The 18,546-nt window shown below is 45.3% G+C and overlaps 1 protein-coding gene across 2 annotated transcripts in view; it reads left to right on the top strand.

The window, feature by feature from the left end:
* Positions 1-15,682, top strand: part of LOC146041881 (surfactant protein C-like) — a 51,565-nt gene extending 35,883 nt beyond the window's left edge. For both annotated transcript variants that reach the window (XM_083161741.1, XM_083161742.1), the window contains exons 2-6: positions 5,819-5,956; positions 7,177-7,314; positions 12,824-12,940; positions 13,622-13,744; positions 15,116-15,682. In XM_083161741.1, the coding sequence (XP_083017867.1) occupies positions 5,840-5,956; positions 7,177-7,314; positions 12,824-12,940; positions 13,622-13,744; positions 15,116-15,199 (579 nt within the window). In that variant the 5' untranslated portion in view covers positions 5,819-5,839 and the 3' untranslated portion in view covers positions 15,200-15,682. The remainder of the gene's footprint in view (positions 1-5,818; positions 5,957-7,176; positions 7,315-12,823; positions 12,941-13,621; positions 13,745-15,115) is intronic.
* Positions 15,683-18,546: the final 2,864 nt, after the last annotated feature.

An 18,546-nucleotide genomic window follows, 5' to 3' on the forward strand; every position in this document is an offset into this window, starting at 1 on the left:
CCACCCGGTTCCAACGGCTGACAGTTCCCCCTCCGGCATCACAGAAGCTTGAGGTTGATCTCAGTCTAACCCAAATCGCTGGGCCTTTAATCTGATACCTGGTCCATATGGGTTCATTGGTTCTAGAGATATTGCGGGTAAACCAATTTTTTTTCATTTCTGAAATGTAATTTCATGGCTGTTCATGTTGTTTGACAGATTTCTCTGGAACCAAATAGCCCAGTTTCACGGGACCAAAATCATTTGAAGCCTACATGTAAATCGGTCAGTTGGTTCCGAAGATGTAGCTGGTTATTTAAAGGGGGGCGGGGGTTGTTTTCTCTCCCTCTCACACAAAAAAATGCAGGGACTAGGCTGGTGTAAAACGGTCCAGTCCAGGAATGTCCCTGCATGATCTTGGGGCCATATTCCCGGGTAAATCCCTGCATTTTCTGGTGTGAAAGGGGTATTATTTCAAATAGCCGGGACATTCAGTGCTCTGAGCCAGCCAGGCAGCCCCCTGCTCTCTGCCCAGCTGTCAATGGCTGTCATTTCTGCCCGGCGGCGGCTATCCCCCAGTTACCGCAAGCATGTATTCCCCCTTGGCAATGAGCATGTAATCCCACATGACAATGAGCATGGAACCCCTGGCAATAAGCATGGAACTCCTGGCAATGAACAGGTTTATAAACAACACTTAAGTAGCATCATTTTTCATAGGCATTATGGTATTTGGCATAATACGTAATGGAGAATATGGTGTTTGGCTTAACATGTAATGGGCATTATGGTGTAAATTTTTAATGCGCACCTTCAGCGCGCAATGCCCCTATTTATAAAGCATATTGTGCATTATTGCTCAATCTGTTTGGTATAATAATGTGTATTTTGGCTCAATCCATGTGGCAAAATGTGTATTTTGCCTTAATCTGTGTGCCATAGTCAGAATTTTGGCTCAGTCAGTGTGAATTTTGGCTCATTCCATGTGGCACAATGTGTAAGAGGCAAGTACAGTATAAGGGGGTTACTATTGTGTTGCATGATTTGTATAAGTGGTATATGGTGTGGTAAATTTAGGTAGCCACATAAAAGGTGCTGAAATGTTGTCTACCAAGTTTCGGCTTTCAGTATTTTTTTTATGACTGGAGTGCCGCCTCACCCCACAAGTATCTTAGGACATCGGCGTCCTGCGGGTGCACCTTTGGAGGGCACCCGCCAATATATCTCCCTGCATTTTTCTTATGCCAGCCCCCTGCCTTTTCCAGGCATATATAATTAGTTGAAAGTATTTACACAAATACAGACACACCCATGAGCAGACCACCCAACCAGAACACTGGTCACGCCCCCCACATTATTAGGTGCTGGCCACAACCCCTATTATTGTGCATAATAGGCCCTTGATAATTTTCAGCTCCAGGCCCATTTAGACCTTAATCTGGCTCTGTCCGTACACAGCGATGCACCAGTAATATGTGCTAATCGAACTGATAACTCTGGGAGACAATAGAGTCATCTGCCACTAGGCTCCAGCTCCTAAGGGGGAACCTCTCCTCCCCTGCCAGTTTAAGTCAGTTCATTGAAAGCCATTGATATCACTTCTGTGGCTGACTTCCTCTCCTAGCAGGATTGATAGACGTCACACTCTCTTTATTTTAAACATAATATCAGGGTTGCCGACTCTCCCGGAATGGCCGGGAGTCTCTCGAAAATCGGGACCCCCTCCCGGCCCCCCGGAAGGGTGGGCAACCATCCCGGATTCAGGGGGGACCCCTGCGCCCTGGATCGCGGCATTAAAATACCGCAATCCTCGGGTCTCAGAGGAGGGGGCGGAGCTAAAATGACACAATCGCATCATTTTAGCCCCGCACCTACCACGGAGATCCGTGAATTCGGCAGTTTGCCATCAATGGCAGTGTGCCATTGTTCATGGACCCCAGGTGTCAGTGTGTCATTGTTCTGAGACCCCAGGTGTCAATGTGTCATTGTTCTGAGACCCCAGGTGTCATTGTGTCATTGCTCTGGGACCCCAGGTGTCAGCGTGTCATTGTTCTGAGACCCCAGGTGTCAGCGTGTCATTGTTCTGAGACCCCAGGTGTCAGCGTGTCATTGTTTTGAGACCCCAGGTGTCAGTCTGCCATTGTTCTGGGACCCCAGGTGTCAATGTGTCATTGTTCTGAGACTCCAGGTGTCAGTCTGTCATTGTACTCGGACCCCAGGTGTCAGTGTCATTGTACTGGGACCCCAAGTGTCAGTGTGTCATTGTTCTGGGACCCCAGGTGTCAGTGTCATTGTACTATGACCCCAGGTGTCAGTGTGTCATTGTTCTGAGACTCCCAGGTGTCAGCGTGTCATTGTACTGGGACTCTGAGGGCTACATTTACTAAGATGGGAGTCCTATTGAAGATGGGATTTTGCCCATAGCAACCAATCAGATTATACTTATTTATTTAGCACCTCCTAGATGATAATAAATAGAATCTGATTGGTTTATATGGGCAACATCCCATCTTCAATAGAAGAATCTTAGTAAATGTCTCCCCAAGTGTCATTGTGGGACCCCAAATGTTGGAATGTCATTGTTTCATTAACAGAATTGGCATTATCCCAACCTGTGTTCCTATTTGCATAATCCTTCCGGCAATCCTCTGTAATTTCTGAACCGTATAATTCCAGCCACCCACGTTTATGGTAAGGACATGTATTATGCCACAAATGAACTTGTAATGTTCTGCGCAATTAAGTAATAGCAGGAAGAATGTATGGCGTCAGAAATCCTAAAAAAGGAAAGTGAAGTATTTATAAGAAATGATGGGGTTGGTTTACTAAACCTTAAATGCCTCATATACACGGGGCAACTGAGCCTCTGTGCTGAGAGCAGTAGTGTAGCACAGATCACTCCGTACACAGCGATGCACCAGCGATATGTGCTAATCGAGAGGGGAATGGAAACTAGGGACTCAAGGGTAATTATGCCACTATATAAAGCATTGGTGAGACCTCACCTAGAGTACGGAGTACAGTTCTGGGCCCCACACTATAAAAAGGACATCATAGAATTAGAAAAAGTCCAAAGGCGAGCAACAAAGCTTATTAGGGGAATGGAGAATTTAAGCTACGGGGAGAGATTAAGCAATTTGGGACTATTTACATTAGAAAAGAGACGTTTAAGGGGGGACATGCTCAACATGTACAAGTATATCAAGGGCCAATATAAGGAACTGTCACACACCCTATTTTCTACTAGAAAGGAATCTAGGACGCGAGGGCATGAGTATAGATTAGAAGAAAAAAGATTTCATTCAGCTAGTAGAAAGAATTTCTTTACGGTCAGAACAGTCAAACTCTGGAACTCTCTTCCCAGAGAGGTGGTAATGGCTGGCTCATTAAATGCGTTCAAGGCAAAGTTGGACAAACATTTACTGGAGAAAAACATCCATGGGTACAAATAAGAAATATAATTTGTCTGTAAAATACCAGAACCTACCAAATCAGCAATGGATATCTATACCAGGTTGAACTAGATGGACGCAAGTCTTTTTTCAGCCTTACCTACTATGTAACTATGTAACTGGTAACTCTGGGAGACAATAGAGTCATCTGCCACTAGGCTCCAGCTCCCAAGGGGGCGCCTCTCCTCCCCTGCAAGTTTAAGTCAGTTCATTGAAAGCCATTGATATCACTTCTGTGGCTGACTTCCTCTCCTAGCAGGATTGATAGACGTCACACTTAAGCCCCGCCCCCCGAGCAGCTGCTGGAACTCTTCTCTCCGGACTTCTCCCGGAGAGGAGAATTAGAAAGTCGGCAACACATGCATACATATATTTATATAAGGTGGTACATGTGTGCTTGTGGGAAGGGGGGAGGTGGTTTACAAATATTTATCTTGCCCCCGGGCAGCTGAGTCGAACTTACACCACTGTTAAGTGTGTAGAACTGGCTACTGGAGCCAAGCATATTCCGGCTATGAGCATACAGTAACATGACTTGCTCTCCTACACCTGCACAGTCTTGTGCCATGTGTAAACTAGTAGCAGTGCTGTGCCGCACTGGGCTGGTATCACTATAGCAGGAAAACCCACAATGCCAGATTACCAAATAGGCAAAGTAAGCCCTGGTCTATGGGGCCTGCAGCTTTTAGGGGCCTGGCAACAATGGATCGTAACAATATTGTTTATAAATGGGTCCCTGAGGATGTACAGTAAGTACAGGAAGTCATTGATTGCATGTGATACATAATATTACGTAATAATGGCTTAATTAAAGGTCTAATTGCAGTGTACAGTCATTACCAGCATATGCAAACACAGAAATATGTCCCCCTTCCTCTATATATTACTCCCTCTTATAATACCGTAAGTGTTATAGGAATTAGGCTTGTTGTAGGCTTCCTGTAGGCCTAAGGAGGCAATTCAGACCTGATCGGTCAGTTCCAGTTGTGGGGGTTTGTGCATGCATGATTATGCGCATGAGTGAATGCCTTCATCGAGTTTCACACTCCCTGGGGCATTTGGTCAATGGCAGGGAGGGTATGCAGGGGACCACCCAGCGTTTTATGGGGGTGCCTGCGAACGCAGCTTGTGGTGGGCGACTGATGTCACATGACAGCACCAGCCACTGTTTCCGTCATCTCCGTCCAGTATAAAAATAAGTATAGGCCTACTTTTATCCGATACGAAGGAAGGGAACATCATTTGCACCTTGCGGTGACCCTCTGTAATTGCTATCACAAAGTCTTATCTTTATGGTAGACACTAATATCCTTACCTCTTGGATAGGTTTCTTTGCTTGGGTGGTTGTAAAGTGTATTTCTTTTCCATGGAAAGGATCCTGTGATCATCCACCACTGTTGTTGTCCATAGACATCCAGGCCTATCTGTGTCCCGAGCCCCCAGTACAGTCTCAGAATGTACCAAACTGCTGTTATGGCCTCTTCTAAGGTTCCTGCTATTGACATATAATAAACCTCTGTAATTCCTAAACCTTTCCTCCAATCTGGACCCTCAAATTAAAGTTAAAGGTACTGTAGCCATACATCAGAAAGACCGGTCTTATGCTGCCCATACATATGTGAGATATTGCATGCAATCATTCGATTTCGACCACATCTGGCCGATAAATCAAATGATTGCATGCATTTTTAAGCTGACATTCGACGCGGTGCGCAGGCATGTAGTCGAATGTCGCATCGATAGATATTATGAGCTGCACATAATATTTATCAAATTGCATGACCAATCGCATGTGGTTTTTAAATGAAAACCACATACATCAGGCAGCAGATGGATTGTATGATGGATTGTGAGTACATTGTGTGTCCAAAAACCACCAAGGACTGCCGGAGAGTTGAAGGGAAATTGGACACAATCATGATTGTAAAGGCCCCCACACACTAGAAAGATTTTTTGGCCAATTGTCCGATTTCTGACCGATCGTCAAATATATCGGGCAATTTTTTATTTTTTTTTACAGATAATCGGCAATAATCGTCCAGTTACTGCTGATTATATCGGACGATCGGTCAGAAATCGGACAAAAAATCATTCTAGTGTGTGGGGGCCTTAAGACCTGTCTTTCTGATTTAGTGCCACCTTAAGAGTCTGCATGGTAAGTAACACCATATTCATTATATAAGTGTTCTGCAAACAGCAGAAAATTGTGTTGAAATATATCTGGACCTCACTGTATGTATATAAATTTTAATATATGCACATACATACATACATACATACATACATACATACATACATACATACATACATACATACATACATACATGCAACCATATACAGACAAAGAGTCCAATAATAACTTGTTTCCTGATTATTTCATTTCCCAGTCATTTACCTCCTTGCCCAAAATGAATGAGCGTGGGAAGACTTGGCTGTGGTCAATTGTTGTGCTGATGCTACTGGCTGTCATAGTTGTGGGGGCAACATTAGTCGGGGTGTATATGACCCAGAAGCACACTGAAGCGGTGAGTACATCAGAGAATATACCAGGAACACGCATTATATCTTCTATAGGGCCAGATGTATCAAGCTACAAAAAGAGATAAAGTGGAGAGTGATAAACAACCAGCCAATCAGCTCCTACCTGTCATTTTTCAAATACAGCCTGTAACATGGCAGTTATGATCTGATTGGCTGGTTGTTTATCTCCATGTTATCACTTATTGAAGCTTTATACATCTGGCCCATATACAGTTGGGCGGCCACCCACACACCTGCTGCCGCTAAACAAGTAATTGTTTAAAAAAAATTGTGTGTATTCTTGGACCTGGGCCCCTCTGAGAGGATGTTGTCCCCCCTCCTTCTCAGCGGCCCTGGTTGTCATGGCTGCTAGCCTATACTTTGTATTACATAGAACATGAGATAATGGGATTGATAAGAGGATGTGTTTTGGGGAAACCTCAGTGGGTACTATCGTCAGCACTGGCTGTGAGTAACTATAGGACTAATATGTAAATTCGTGAAGCTTTAAGTGGAAGACCACTCAGCCCACTTTTCTCTGTCAACAGCTAAAACTGCCATTATTAGTTATGGCATCACTGCAGTGGGTGTGGCCTTACACCCCACACAGTAATGCCCCTGACACCATATTGTAGCCCACACAGTAATGCACCTGACACCATATTATGCCCCACACACTAATGCCCCTGACACCATATTGTGCCCCACACAGTCATACCCAGGACACCATATGGTGCCCACCACAGTAATGTCCCTGACACTATATTGTACCCCACACAGTAATGCCCCAGACATCATATTGTGCCCCACACAAAGCGATTGCACAAATGCCAGAACCAATTTGGAGGCCCAGTCCGTCCCTGTATATGTCCCTCCCAAAATGGACACTGCCTTCTGTAGAATCCTTCACAATTGTCTCATCTGAGGTGGCCATTTTGGAAGTGACATTTTCAACAATAATTATTTATTTGATTATTTCTGAATCAATAACAATATGAAATAATATAAATATTAATATTTCCTAGACGTTTAGATATTATTATATATTCACTGTTGTTATTATTATTATTTTTATTATTGATTGTTATTTTTATTATTATTATGTAAAAATGAAAGGAGTGGACACATTTGGTATCCTCTAAAAAAATGTAAAAAGAAGCTGATTGGTCACTATTGGCCCAGCCCATAATTTTTAGGTGTACAGTAAATATTAGTTTGATTCCAGGTGGTGGAAATGGCCTTCCATTCCAAGAATGGTGATAAGGTCCAACAGACGGTCATGGTCAGTAATGGAGAGAACGTGGCAGCATTTTATGTCAACACTAACAACACGTCATCGACGGTTCTGTACGACTACAACCATGTAAGTGACATGCTGGCAGTACGACAGGATCAACAGGGCCATCTTAACAGCATTATGGGCGCCTGGGAAAAACAGTGCAGTGGGGCCTGTACCTACACACACATATATTAATATATATATATATATATATATATATATATATATATATATATATATATATATATATTGAGAACAGACTTGTTTCGTGCCACAGATTTTTAGGTTGCTATTACAAAATCCGCTGTTGGATGCGCCCTTTTTATGACCTCAGTAATTGGGTCAACATTGCCTTGTAGTCAAACTTTAAAACAAGCAAAGTAAAGTCCAAAGTTTAAAAAACATTTATTATAAAGTCTCTTATACCACAACAATGTAGATGCAGGGGCGGATCCAGGATAAAATGACAGGGGGGGCACATGATAAAAAAGGGTTTAGGTGGGGGAGGGGCGGTGTTAGTGGTGCCAGTGTACATGCTAAGAGAGCGGCAGGAGATGGTGGGAATGGAATTAAAAATAGGCCCTGGCATTTAAAGTACGCAGGCCCACCATGGCGACAAAAGTGAAGGATGTAGTTGTGCGCGCGCCAAAGGCGCGCTCCGGAAAAGGGTGTGTGGCCACTCAACAGGGGGCGTGTCAACACCATATACAACTTCTACACATTATGCAACAAAATACTAGACCCCATTATACTTGCCCCTAACACATGATGCCAAATGGAATGAGCCAAAATTGACATAATGCCACATGGATTGAGCCAAAATTCAAATAATGCCACATGGATTGAGTCAAAATTCACATAATGCCACATGGATTGAGCCAAAATTTACATAATAACACACACGGATTGAGCCAAAATTCACATAATGCCAAAAGGATTGTGTCAAAATTCACATAATGCCACACGGATTGAGCCAAATGCATAAAATGCCATACAGATTGAGCCAAAATTCAAATAATGCCACATGGATTTAACCAAAATTCACATAATGCCACACGGATTAAGCCAAAATTAACATAATGCCACACGGATTGGGAAAAAATTCACAAAATGCCACACGGATTGAGCCAAAATTCACATAATGCTACATGGATTGAGCCAAAATTCACATAATGCCACACGGATTGAGACAAAATTCACATAATGCCACATGGATTGAGCCAGAATTCACATAATGCCACACAGATTAAGCCAAAATTCACAATACACTTCATAAACAGGGACATTGTCCACCAAAGGCTCGCATTAAACATTTACAGCATAATGTCCATTACACGTTAAGTTACACGCCATTATGTCCATTATGTGTTATGCCAAACACCATAATGCCTATTAAAAATTATGCTACATAAGTGCTGCTTCTCTACATGCTCATTGCCAAGGGTTCCATGCTCATTGCCAGAGGTTCCATGCTCGTTGCCATGTGGGATTACATGCTCATTGCCAAGGGGGAATACATGCTCCTGGTAAATGGGGGACAACAGAAGTGATAGCCACTGACAGTGGCAGAGCCTGGCTGTATTCAGAGCACTGCAGGTCCCGGCTATTTGAAATAATACCCCTTTCACACCAGAAAATGCATTCCCAGGTTGGCCCCTTTTACACCAGCCTAGTCCCTGCATTTTCTGGTGTGAGGGGGAGAGAAAACCACCCCTCCCCCCTTTAACCAGTTATCTCATTTAACCACCTTTATCTTTGGAAACCAACTGACCCATTTACATAAGACAAGTATTATATTGAAGAACTTTTGAGTGGGCTTTGAATGATTTTGTTCCAGTGAAACTGGAATGTTTGGTTCCAGAGTAATCTGCCCTCAAAGAACATGAACAGCCATGAAATTACATTTCAAAAATAAAAAAATCGGTTTACACGCAATATCTCTGGAACCGATTGACCGATTTGGACCAGCCTGGTATTATATTGAAGGCCCAGCGATTTGGAATTTAATGAAATCAACCACAAGCTTCTGTGATGCCAGGGCGGGAACTGGCAGCCATCGGAACTGGGTGGGGGTCGGAATTGATGGGTCCCATATTATCCTATGGGGAAAAAACGTTACAGGTTTGCCAAGTGATATCTCCGGTTCCCGGGGGGCTAGAGACACAGGGCTGGGCTCGTTGGAAAGCCCTGGTCCTCAGCTACAAAATATATGACAGGGGGGGCACGTGCCCGGGTGCCCCCCCCCTGAATCCGCCACTGTGTAGATGGCTTTTCCAGACTATTAAAAGGTTCAACAATGTATTTCTTTTACTTCAGTATAGCAAACAAACTTTCCCAACGTGTTTGTCCCAACGTGGGACTTGATCAGGGGTTCGCTATGGACATATAAAAAACATACTTCAGATACACATTTACAATAAATTTCTACATTCATTAAGTCAATCTTTCGGACTTTACATTTTGTTGAATAATAATTAATAAGGCTTGGCCCTTTTAGTACATTACTCAACACAGAGGAACTTAAAAAATGGAGGTGAAGACTCGTGAAGGAAAAAACAGGTGAAAATGGAAAAAACAAGACACAAAAATCTTAATTCAAGCTATCTGGTTACATACCGGTCATTACAATCAATTCCAACAAATTTTGTAGGGGGACAGTGTCTACAATATATTGAATTATTTGTTTTGGTCCTTGTAAAGAATTTGTTCAGAGGTACCTATTGGAAACAGTACATTGATTTGAGGGAAATGGTACATATTACCCTTTAACTCCTAGCTCTGGATCTATTGGAGATTTACATAGTTACATAGTAGGTGAGGCTAAATAAAGACTTGCGTCCATCTAGTTAATCCTATGTTTATAGTAGCTAATCCCTTGTTGTATAGTATGTTCTGATATTTTAAAGACAGATTGTTACTTATTCATACCCGTGGATGTTTTTAACCAATAAATGTTTATCCAACCTTATTTTAAACGTATTTATAGTGTCTGCCGACACCACTTCTCCACAAAGTTTGACTGTTTTGACTGTAAAGAAATTTTTTTCTTCTAGATGAACAAAATCTTTTTTCTTCTAATCTAAACTCGAGCCCTCTCGTCCTAGGTTCCTGTCTACCAGAAAAAAGGGAGTTTCTTATTTATAATTTGTTATAATCAGTATGGAAATTAGATTACTTACTCTATCACTTTAAAACGTTTTGTTCCACTCTAAGGTCAGCGTAAGAGCCTCTCAATTGTCAAAAATAGTTACACCTATATGTAAACAGATTGAAAAAAATGACTGGATAGAAAATTTGTTTGGTGATACCCTTAAGTGACCATATATACTTCAGTTCATACCCTTGTAAGGTTAACAATTTTAGTGACAGCTCTATATTGTTTGAAATGGATCCGTTGGTCCATTTCAAACAAACTTGTTTTAAAGTTTGACTACAAGGCACTGTTGACCGGTGCCCTCCATAAAGTAGATGCCAAGCAGTACTTGTGATATAGTCAATCGGACGGCGGCACTCAGAAATAAAACACCAAAGAGCAGTTTTACACTAAACTGCTCTTTGATGTTTTATTTCTGAGTGCCGCCGTCCGATTGACTATATATATATATATATATATATATATATATAAATAATACTTGAATGGACCACACTCATTGACGTTTACAGGGGGCGGGTGCAGAAATCCTCAATTGATTAGTATAAACACATGTATTAGTAATTGATATATGATAGGCAGCACACCATTTATCCGAAGAAGAAATCCTGTTTTCAATGCTCAATAAAGTTCATTCCAAAAAAGGACTGATTTACAGAAATTGAAAAAAGATTAGAACCATGGTGGGACACTCATATATTCACCCATCCAGAGGGATACAAAGGGATGACAGTCGACAAGCCCGTTCGGCTTCTCCAGCCTTCATCCTGGACTGACTCATTAGTGCCTGTATATTTTCACGCTGGTGACCCAGGACCTGGGTAGAAGTCCCATGTAAAGGGACACGGCTTGACCCATTTACACTGCTGCTGACCCGGGTCTGACCCGCCGCTGACATGGGTTTTTGCTGCGGTGTAAAAGGGGTATAAGGTAATGGCACGCTGTCTTCCACACTAGGTGCACTGACAACTGACACTCACACAGAGAAGGTGCACTGGTAAGGAACACACAGCGTGTGGGGACTGGGAACAACCACTAGAGAGGATGGGGGCATAGGCGAATCTAGGGGGTGGTCCGGGGGTGCACTGGACCACCCATTAGCCCATTTTGTAGCTGAGGGATGGGGCTTTCCAACGAGCCCGGCCCTGTGTTTCTAGCCCCCTGGGAACCGGAGATACTGCCAGGCAAAACTGGAACGTTTTCCCTATAGGATAACATGGGACCCGTTAATTCCGACCCCCACCCAGTTCAACGGCTGCCAGTTCCCCCTTCGGCATCACTGAAGCTCGAGGTTGATCTCAGTCGAACCCAAATCACTGGGCCTTCAATCTGATACCAGGCTGGATCCATATGGGTTAATTGGTTCCAGGGATATTGAGGTTAAACCGTTTCTTTTTTTCATTTCTTAAATGTAATTTCATAACTGTTTATGTTCTTTGAGGGCAGATGTCTCTGGAACCAAACAGCCCAGTTTCATGGGACCAAAATCATTTGAAGCCAACTCAAAAGTTCTTCAATATGATACTGGTCTCATGTAAATACCACACCCCTTTTTGTGATGCCACGCCTCCTTCCCGTGAGGCCACGCCCCCTTTTTGGCACGCGGCTACGCCGCGCAAAGGTCCCCCTACTATTATCTCTAGATCTGGGACCACCCATTACCATCATTCTAGATTCGCCTATGGATGGGGGTGCAGAGGGACAAATCAGCCTACGGGGCTTTTGTTGCTGCAGCTGCTTCCCCAGGGACAGGTGCCGAGCGCACCATTCTAACAGCACAGTATGGCTTTGGGTCCCTAGCATTTGGGGCCCTTCTGCAACTGCCCTTCAAGCCCATAGGTTAAGATGGCCCTGAGGATCAAGGGTACAGGCAATGAAGGCGGTGCAATGAGCGGAGGGGGGGGGGTGTGTGTTAGAAAAATAGGGGGCAGTGTAATCAACATTGCAGACACTGATATGGAGTTATGGGCTCACCCAGGAACATTGGGCGTAATTCAGGCCTGATCACAGGACAAATTTGGGGGAGTTATTTTGTTTCTGTTCAGGGAAAATACTGGCTGCTTTATTCTTACACTGCCATTTAGATTTATGTTTGAACAACCCCCCGCCCCCCCCCCCCCCCACACACACACACACACAGATCATCTGCCCCACCTGCAATCAGCATGGTTTTGTTAATTTTGAGTGAAATTTGCCCAGACCCTTTACGCATCCCCTGAATATTATGCAGGCCATCTGTATCCACATAGATATGTCCTTATAGACAGAGTACTTAGTAATGTCACCTGTGCAAAAAGTTCTCCATGCTGGAACTCGGAAAGGCACACCACTCCCAGGACAGGGAATACATTCATATAAACAACACATTTTGTTCCATATTGTAACGTTCACACAAACATTTACCACAACCTGTTGTGTACATCTTTCCTTGTTCCTCCCTAGGATATTATCGGGTTCAGACGAATGGGCAACAACAAGTGTAACATTGTGGACATGAGGAGCAGCGACGTCCCTACAATGAATGATATATTAAAGAGCATTAAAAACTTCCAGAGACAGGTACAGTGATTATCCCCATTGCATATCCTGACATTATGGGTGCTGCCAGCTGTTCAGGGTGTGGGCAATGTTTGTGTCCATGCACCACTTCTTATCTGTATTTCTGGGCCACTCCCGGCCCAGGTGAGACTCTTACTGCTTGTCCAGTTGGTTCACTGCCTCACATGCCCTACTGAACTCTTATTGGCCGCTGGCAGTGACCAGTCAGAAGGCAGCAGCTGTAACCGTACTGAGCCTTGGAGCGTGATAAAATATATGTGACCTTCATTAGAAAACATGAGCGTAAAATAGAGTACGGTTGTACTGGTCATATGTTCCCAGTGGTGTAACTATAGCACCGCAGACCCCGGGGCAGCGGGGAGGCGCTGAGAAAGGCCCCAGGGGTCTGCGGGGCTATTGTTTTATTTATTTATTTATTGTTACGTCGTTGCCAGGACCTGCCACCTCTCTGGCCGGGACCGCAGATTTACTTGTCTGCGGTCCCAGCTCTCCTCCTGGCTCCTGCTGCTATTGAAAACTGACCTTCAAAAAATGTCTGCCCCTCAGTTTTTGAGGATGCTAGAGGAGGCGACGGCAGCAGGGGGGGGGGGGGGGGGGCGCAAAATTAGTAGTTACGCCACTGTATGTTCCCTCATTTCAGCCACCTCCGCCCAATGTAATAATCCCCCTTTCTTCCCGCAGAACGTCACAAGTGACAACGACATATCATACGACCTTGTGGAAGGAAAAGAAGCCGATCGCACCAAACTGGGGGTCCACATCAACATTCTGTGCAGCGATGTCCCCATCTACTGGGCCACACAGGTGCAGTCACCTGCTTATTCTGCCTCCTATAGGGGTAGATGTATAAAACTGTCATTTTACAGGCTGTGAGAGACAAATGACAGCCACTTTATCTCTTGGGGGGGGGGGGGGTTTGATACACTTCCCCCACAGTGTAGATACGTGACTATGTTATTACTGGGTGGGAGTAGTGCCCAGCTCATCTACAGCAGATCCATATGTAGATTATGGGACTGATGCTGACCATACACCTATTGGCAGAGAGTTTCTGTAGTGTACGTGCTCCGGAACGAGCGCGGAACTTGGGGTGTTAAAATTGCAGCTCCACTAATGGCTGTAACAGAAAGTCCTCATATAGGCCCTGTCTGGTGAGGCTGTGCAGGTTTACCATCTATATATGAAACACTGCCATCTGTTGGCAGCAGGGAAAATACATCTACCAACTTTCAAAGCATTTGCTTTGAGCAGGCTTACTAGTTATATATACTGTATACAGTAGATGTAGATAGATACATATATATATATACACATACACTAGCTAAGCCCGCTCAATGCAAATGCTTCAAAGGCTAGTCTGTGCTGTGATTGCCTCTGTGTTTCTGTATGTGTGATTGCCTCTGTGTTTCTGTTTGCTTAGGTCGACACAAGAAATAGGTCAACATGGTCAGGTCAACGCAAGCATTAGGTCAACAATGGAGGTTAACAGTCAAAAGATCTACATGAGTTTTCTTGAAATTGTCCTGAATTTTGACGTGTCGACATGGACGCCGTATCAGCCGTATCAGTATACCGCGTCCCCTCCCATGGCTCGCTGTGCTTGCCATGTTTTGGGCACAGTGCCTCGCTGCGCTCGGTACACTATCATATTCTCCCTTCACACCCTAGTGGATGGTATTGTATGAAATACCGCCTGTCGGCACAAGCCAGCTCAAAGAATTTTGAAAAACTCATGTCGATCTAATGCTTGTGGCAACCTTTAGTGATAGACCTAATGTATATCGACCTTCATAGTGTCGACTAGCGACCATATCCCTTAGAAGACGCAGCCTCAGATCCTCTGGGTGCCCACAAGTCATATGAATATGAAACTGTGTGTGAATTGCGGAGGATGGGCACATAGGCACCAGTACACAAAATGTACTGATGGGGCTTGTCTTACACAACAAGGCAGTGAACTCTGCCGCGACCGCTGGTGTCTGGTCTGTGCAACAAGTGATGAGCGCGAGTTTCTCTATAGTACCAGAAGCCACGTGACATGGACCATTCACTGACAGGATGCAGTTTGTGAGATGCTGTGTTGTGACAACACGTGGGTTGTGGTGTATTGTTTAGCAGGTGTCTCCATCTCTGACAGCCGCAGCTAATTATGTGTGTATATTCTCCCTTCTCTAGAACAAGTCTCCACACCTGCGCTGGAAGTTCACCATGAAATTCGAAGTCTTCGGAGTGAATGTGTCATTTAGCTTCCAATCCTGAGACTGGGACTGTGGCTTGTAACAGAACTGTGTCGCTGGGCCTTGGCTCAGCAGTTGGACAGTTTCAGTGTGAGAGTTTGATCGCTGACTTCCCCCCATGTTTCCTGATAAATTACTTCTCCCCCCCCCCTCCATGTTCTCTGATAAATGACTTCCCTGTGAAACACGAGACATTGATCTGTTACGCCCATCGTCTAGAGAACCTCAGGACGCCAGGACAGCAGACTATCTGCCCGCAATACAAATACTTTAATGGGCAAGGGATTGACTCCAGATAAATCTGCCTGACAACGATAGTCATGGCCGACATCAGCCTTTATCTTTTTGTACAGGGGACCGGATTCACAAGGAGCCCCGGAGGGACAACTGGTGTTGTATTGTAGCACTCTCTGCGCTTGTATTTTCACGGACCACACGTCATACTTTAGCACCTTGTATTGTTTGTCGGCTGCGTTTCATGAAACATCATTTCTTGGAATTTTATATTATAAGTACATTAGAAAAAATAAAGATCATTTATTTTCCATGGCCTGTACTGTAACGTGATACGTGGGTATTTCCATGTGCGATGCAGTAGCCAGCCTGAACTTTGTGGTAATTCTCCACTTCCTGTGAGTTATAAGGGGGGCCTTCCAATACAAAAGGTTATGCAACAAAGGAGAGATCAATTTGTAGGGTAGGTGGCACAAGAACACTGCATAAGAGGCACAGGAGCACTGCATAGGGGGCAAAGGAACACTGGATAGGAGGCACAGGATAATTGTATGGGTGGCACAAGAGCACTGTATAGGGGGCACAGGAGCACTGCATAGGAGACACAGGAGAATTGTATACAGGGTAGAGGAGCACTGCATAGGAGTCACAGGAGAATTGTATAGGCTTCAGAGAAGCACTGCATTGGAGGCACAGGAGACTTGTATAGGTGGTAGAGGAGCACTGCATAGGAGGCACAAGAGAATTGTATAGGCAGCACAGGAGCATACCTCCCAACAGTCCCGATTTTATCGGGACAGTCCCGATTGTCAGGGGCTGTCCCGATGTCCCACCCGCGGGCGGCAGTGTCCCGCGGTGTGGGGGTGGCTGTTGGGAGTCCCCCCTGTCGGCTGCTAAGCAGCGGGGAATAAACGCTGTGCGCATGCGCACAGCGTCTATTCCCGCAGCCAGGGGGCTGGGGGCATGGCTAGAGGCTCACAGAGCCTCTGGGTCATGCCCCCATAGCGGCAAAATGGGGGCGTGGCCTCGCGGGGGAGCCGCGAGTATAGGCCACAACCCAAATTAGGTCACGCCCCCCCCCCACCCCCCCCCGAAAATTTCGGCGCGCCTCCAGCAGCACCGTCCCGACTAGTGGGCAACGAAAGTTGGGAGGTATGCAGGAGAAATGTATAGGTGGTAGAAAAGCACTGCATAGGAAGCACAGGACAATTATATAGGCTGCAGAGGAGTACTGCATAGGAGGCACAGGATAATTGTATAAGCGGTAGAGGTGCACTGCCAGTAGCGCACGCAGGGGGGGTTTCTGAGTACCCAGAAGCCCCCCCAGGAGTCTATGGACCCTAGGCTGAAAGCTGAAGGTCCCCTCTTTCCATGGGTACAAGAATTTTAAAAATCGGCCCTTGGGAACCGGAGATATCTGACTTCAAACTAGTGGTCCCCAGCCAAGCCTGTTAATTGCTCTTCCCAGTCAGATATTTCAGGTTCTGTCTGACAGAGTTTTTCTGAGGATATATTCCAAAAGCTGGGACTCTCCCCCTTTGAAGAACACTAGAAGCTTGTCTCTACTCTTCCCAGAACCAGAGATATCAGCCTTCCAGCAGCTGGTTACTGCTCCAGCTCCACACACCTGGTATGTAGTTTTATATTCTCGCTGGCAGATAGCTCTACCTCCTGAATTCTGATCCATTAAAATCTAAGAAATCTATTTCCGGGAACTGGAGATATCTGCAGTCAAGCAAGCTGTCCTCCCACAAGAAAATTATGAATAATAAGCCCACTATACACCCCTCCTCTGCATATTAAACATCCTTTACCACCCTGGAAGTTATGTATCAGGGCCCCTTCATTCAGCCCAATGCCCCCTTCTCCCACCCCATCTCCCACAATCTGTACAGTAAAGGGGTAATTAGTGGAAATTAGTGATCCAGGCCCTACATGCTGAGCGGTTTATACATACCACTTACCACCTGCGGGACATCAAAGCTTCCCCTACCACTGGAGGATCGGTAGGGGCCCCAATACATTGCTGTGCCCAGGGGTCTACACTGCTGTATATATATATATAAAATTATTATTATTACTTATATACATTTGGTCTATCTGTAATACTTTAACTGACTCGGCATATACTGGGTCGGGATGCAGTTAATATCCCGGCGGTCGGGATCCCGGCGTTCAGAATCCCGACGCCGGAATCCCGACCGCCGAAATGCCGACACATTCTCCCTCCTGGGGTGTCCACGACACCCCTGGAGGGAGAATAAATTAGTGTGCCGAGCGTAGCGAGGCACCGGGCCCGCTGCGTGGCGAGCGCAGCGAGCCCGCAAGGGGGGGCGATCCACGTCCCCCCCTTGTCGGCATTTCGGCTGTCGGGATTCCGGCGTCGGGATTCTGAACGCCGGGATCCCGACCGCCGGGATTCAATACTGAATCCCACTGGGTCACCTAAGTGTCCATCTCCCTGCTTTGCTCCGCCCCCCCCCCCCCCCCCCCCCTGGAAACCCCCTTCTGAAAATCCTGCTTTTGCCCCTGACTGCATAGGGGGTACAGGAGAATTGTATAGACGGCACAGGAGAATTGTATAGATGGCAGAGGAGCACTGCAGAGAAGGCTCAGGAGAATTGTATGGGCGTTAGAGGAGCACTGCATAGGAGGCACGGGAGAATTGTATAGACGGCAGAGGAGTACTGCATCGGAGGCACAGGAGAATTGTATGGATGGTAGAGGAGCACTGCAGGGGTGGAGACTCACTGGGAAGCTTTGGCACTCACTGCGTATGAGCACTGTACAGACAGCAAAGGAGCACGATTCAGGGAGTAGGGGAGCACACTATCATCCAGGGAGAACTGTGTAGATTGGAGATGTTGCAGGTTTGTGATGCGATGCATATGCAGCTATACAATCCTTCCCTGGTACACATCCGTGTGTAGGAATGTGCAAGGGCTGAGACATGGGGTGACAGGACTGATAGTCCATACCTCCCAACTTTCAGTTTGCTTGAAGTGGGACATATGCATGAGACAAAGGGGGAAATTTACTAAAGGAAATTTGTAAAAAAATAGGTGTATTTGTATCCAGAAATATACTTATTTGTTACATTTACTATCCCGAAAATACGGCAATCCGTATTCGTAT

This window comes from Crinia signifera, chromosome 19, assembly GCF_055691185.1.
Source record: "Crinia signifera chromosome 19, ASM5569118v1, whole genome shotgun sequence".
In the NCBI taxonomy this organism is placed as follows: Eukaryota; Metazoa; Chordata; class Amphibia; order Anura; family Myobatrachidae; genus Crinia; species Crinia signifera.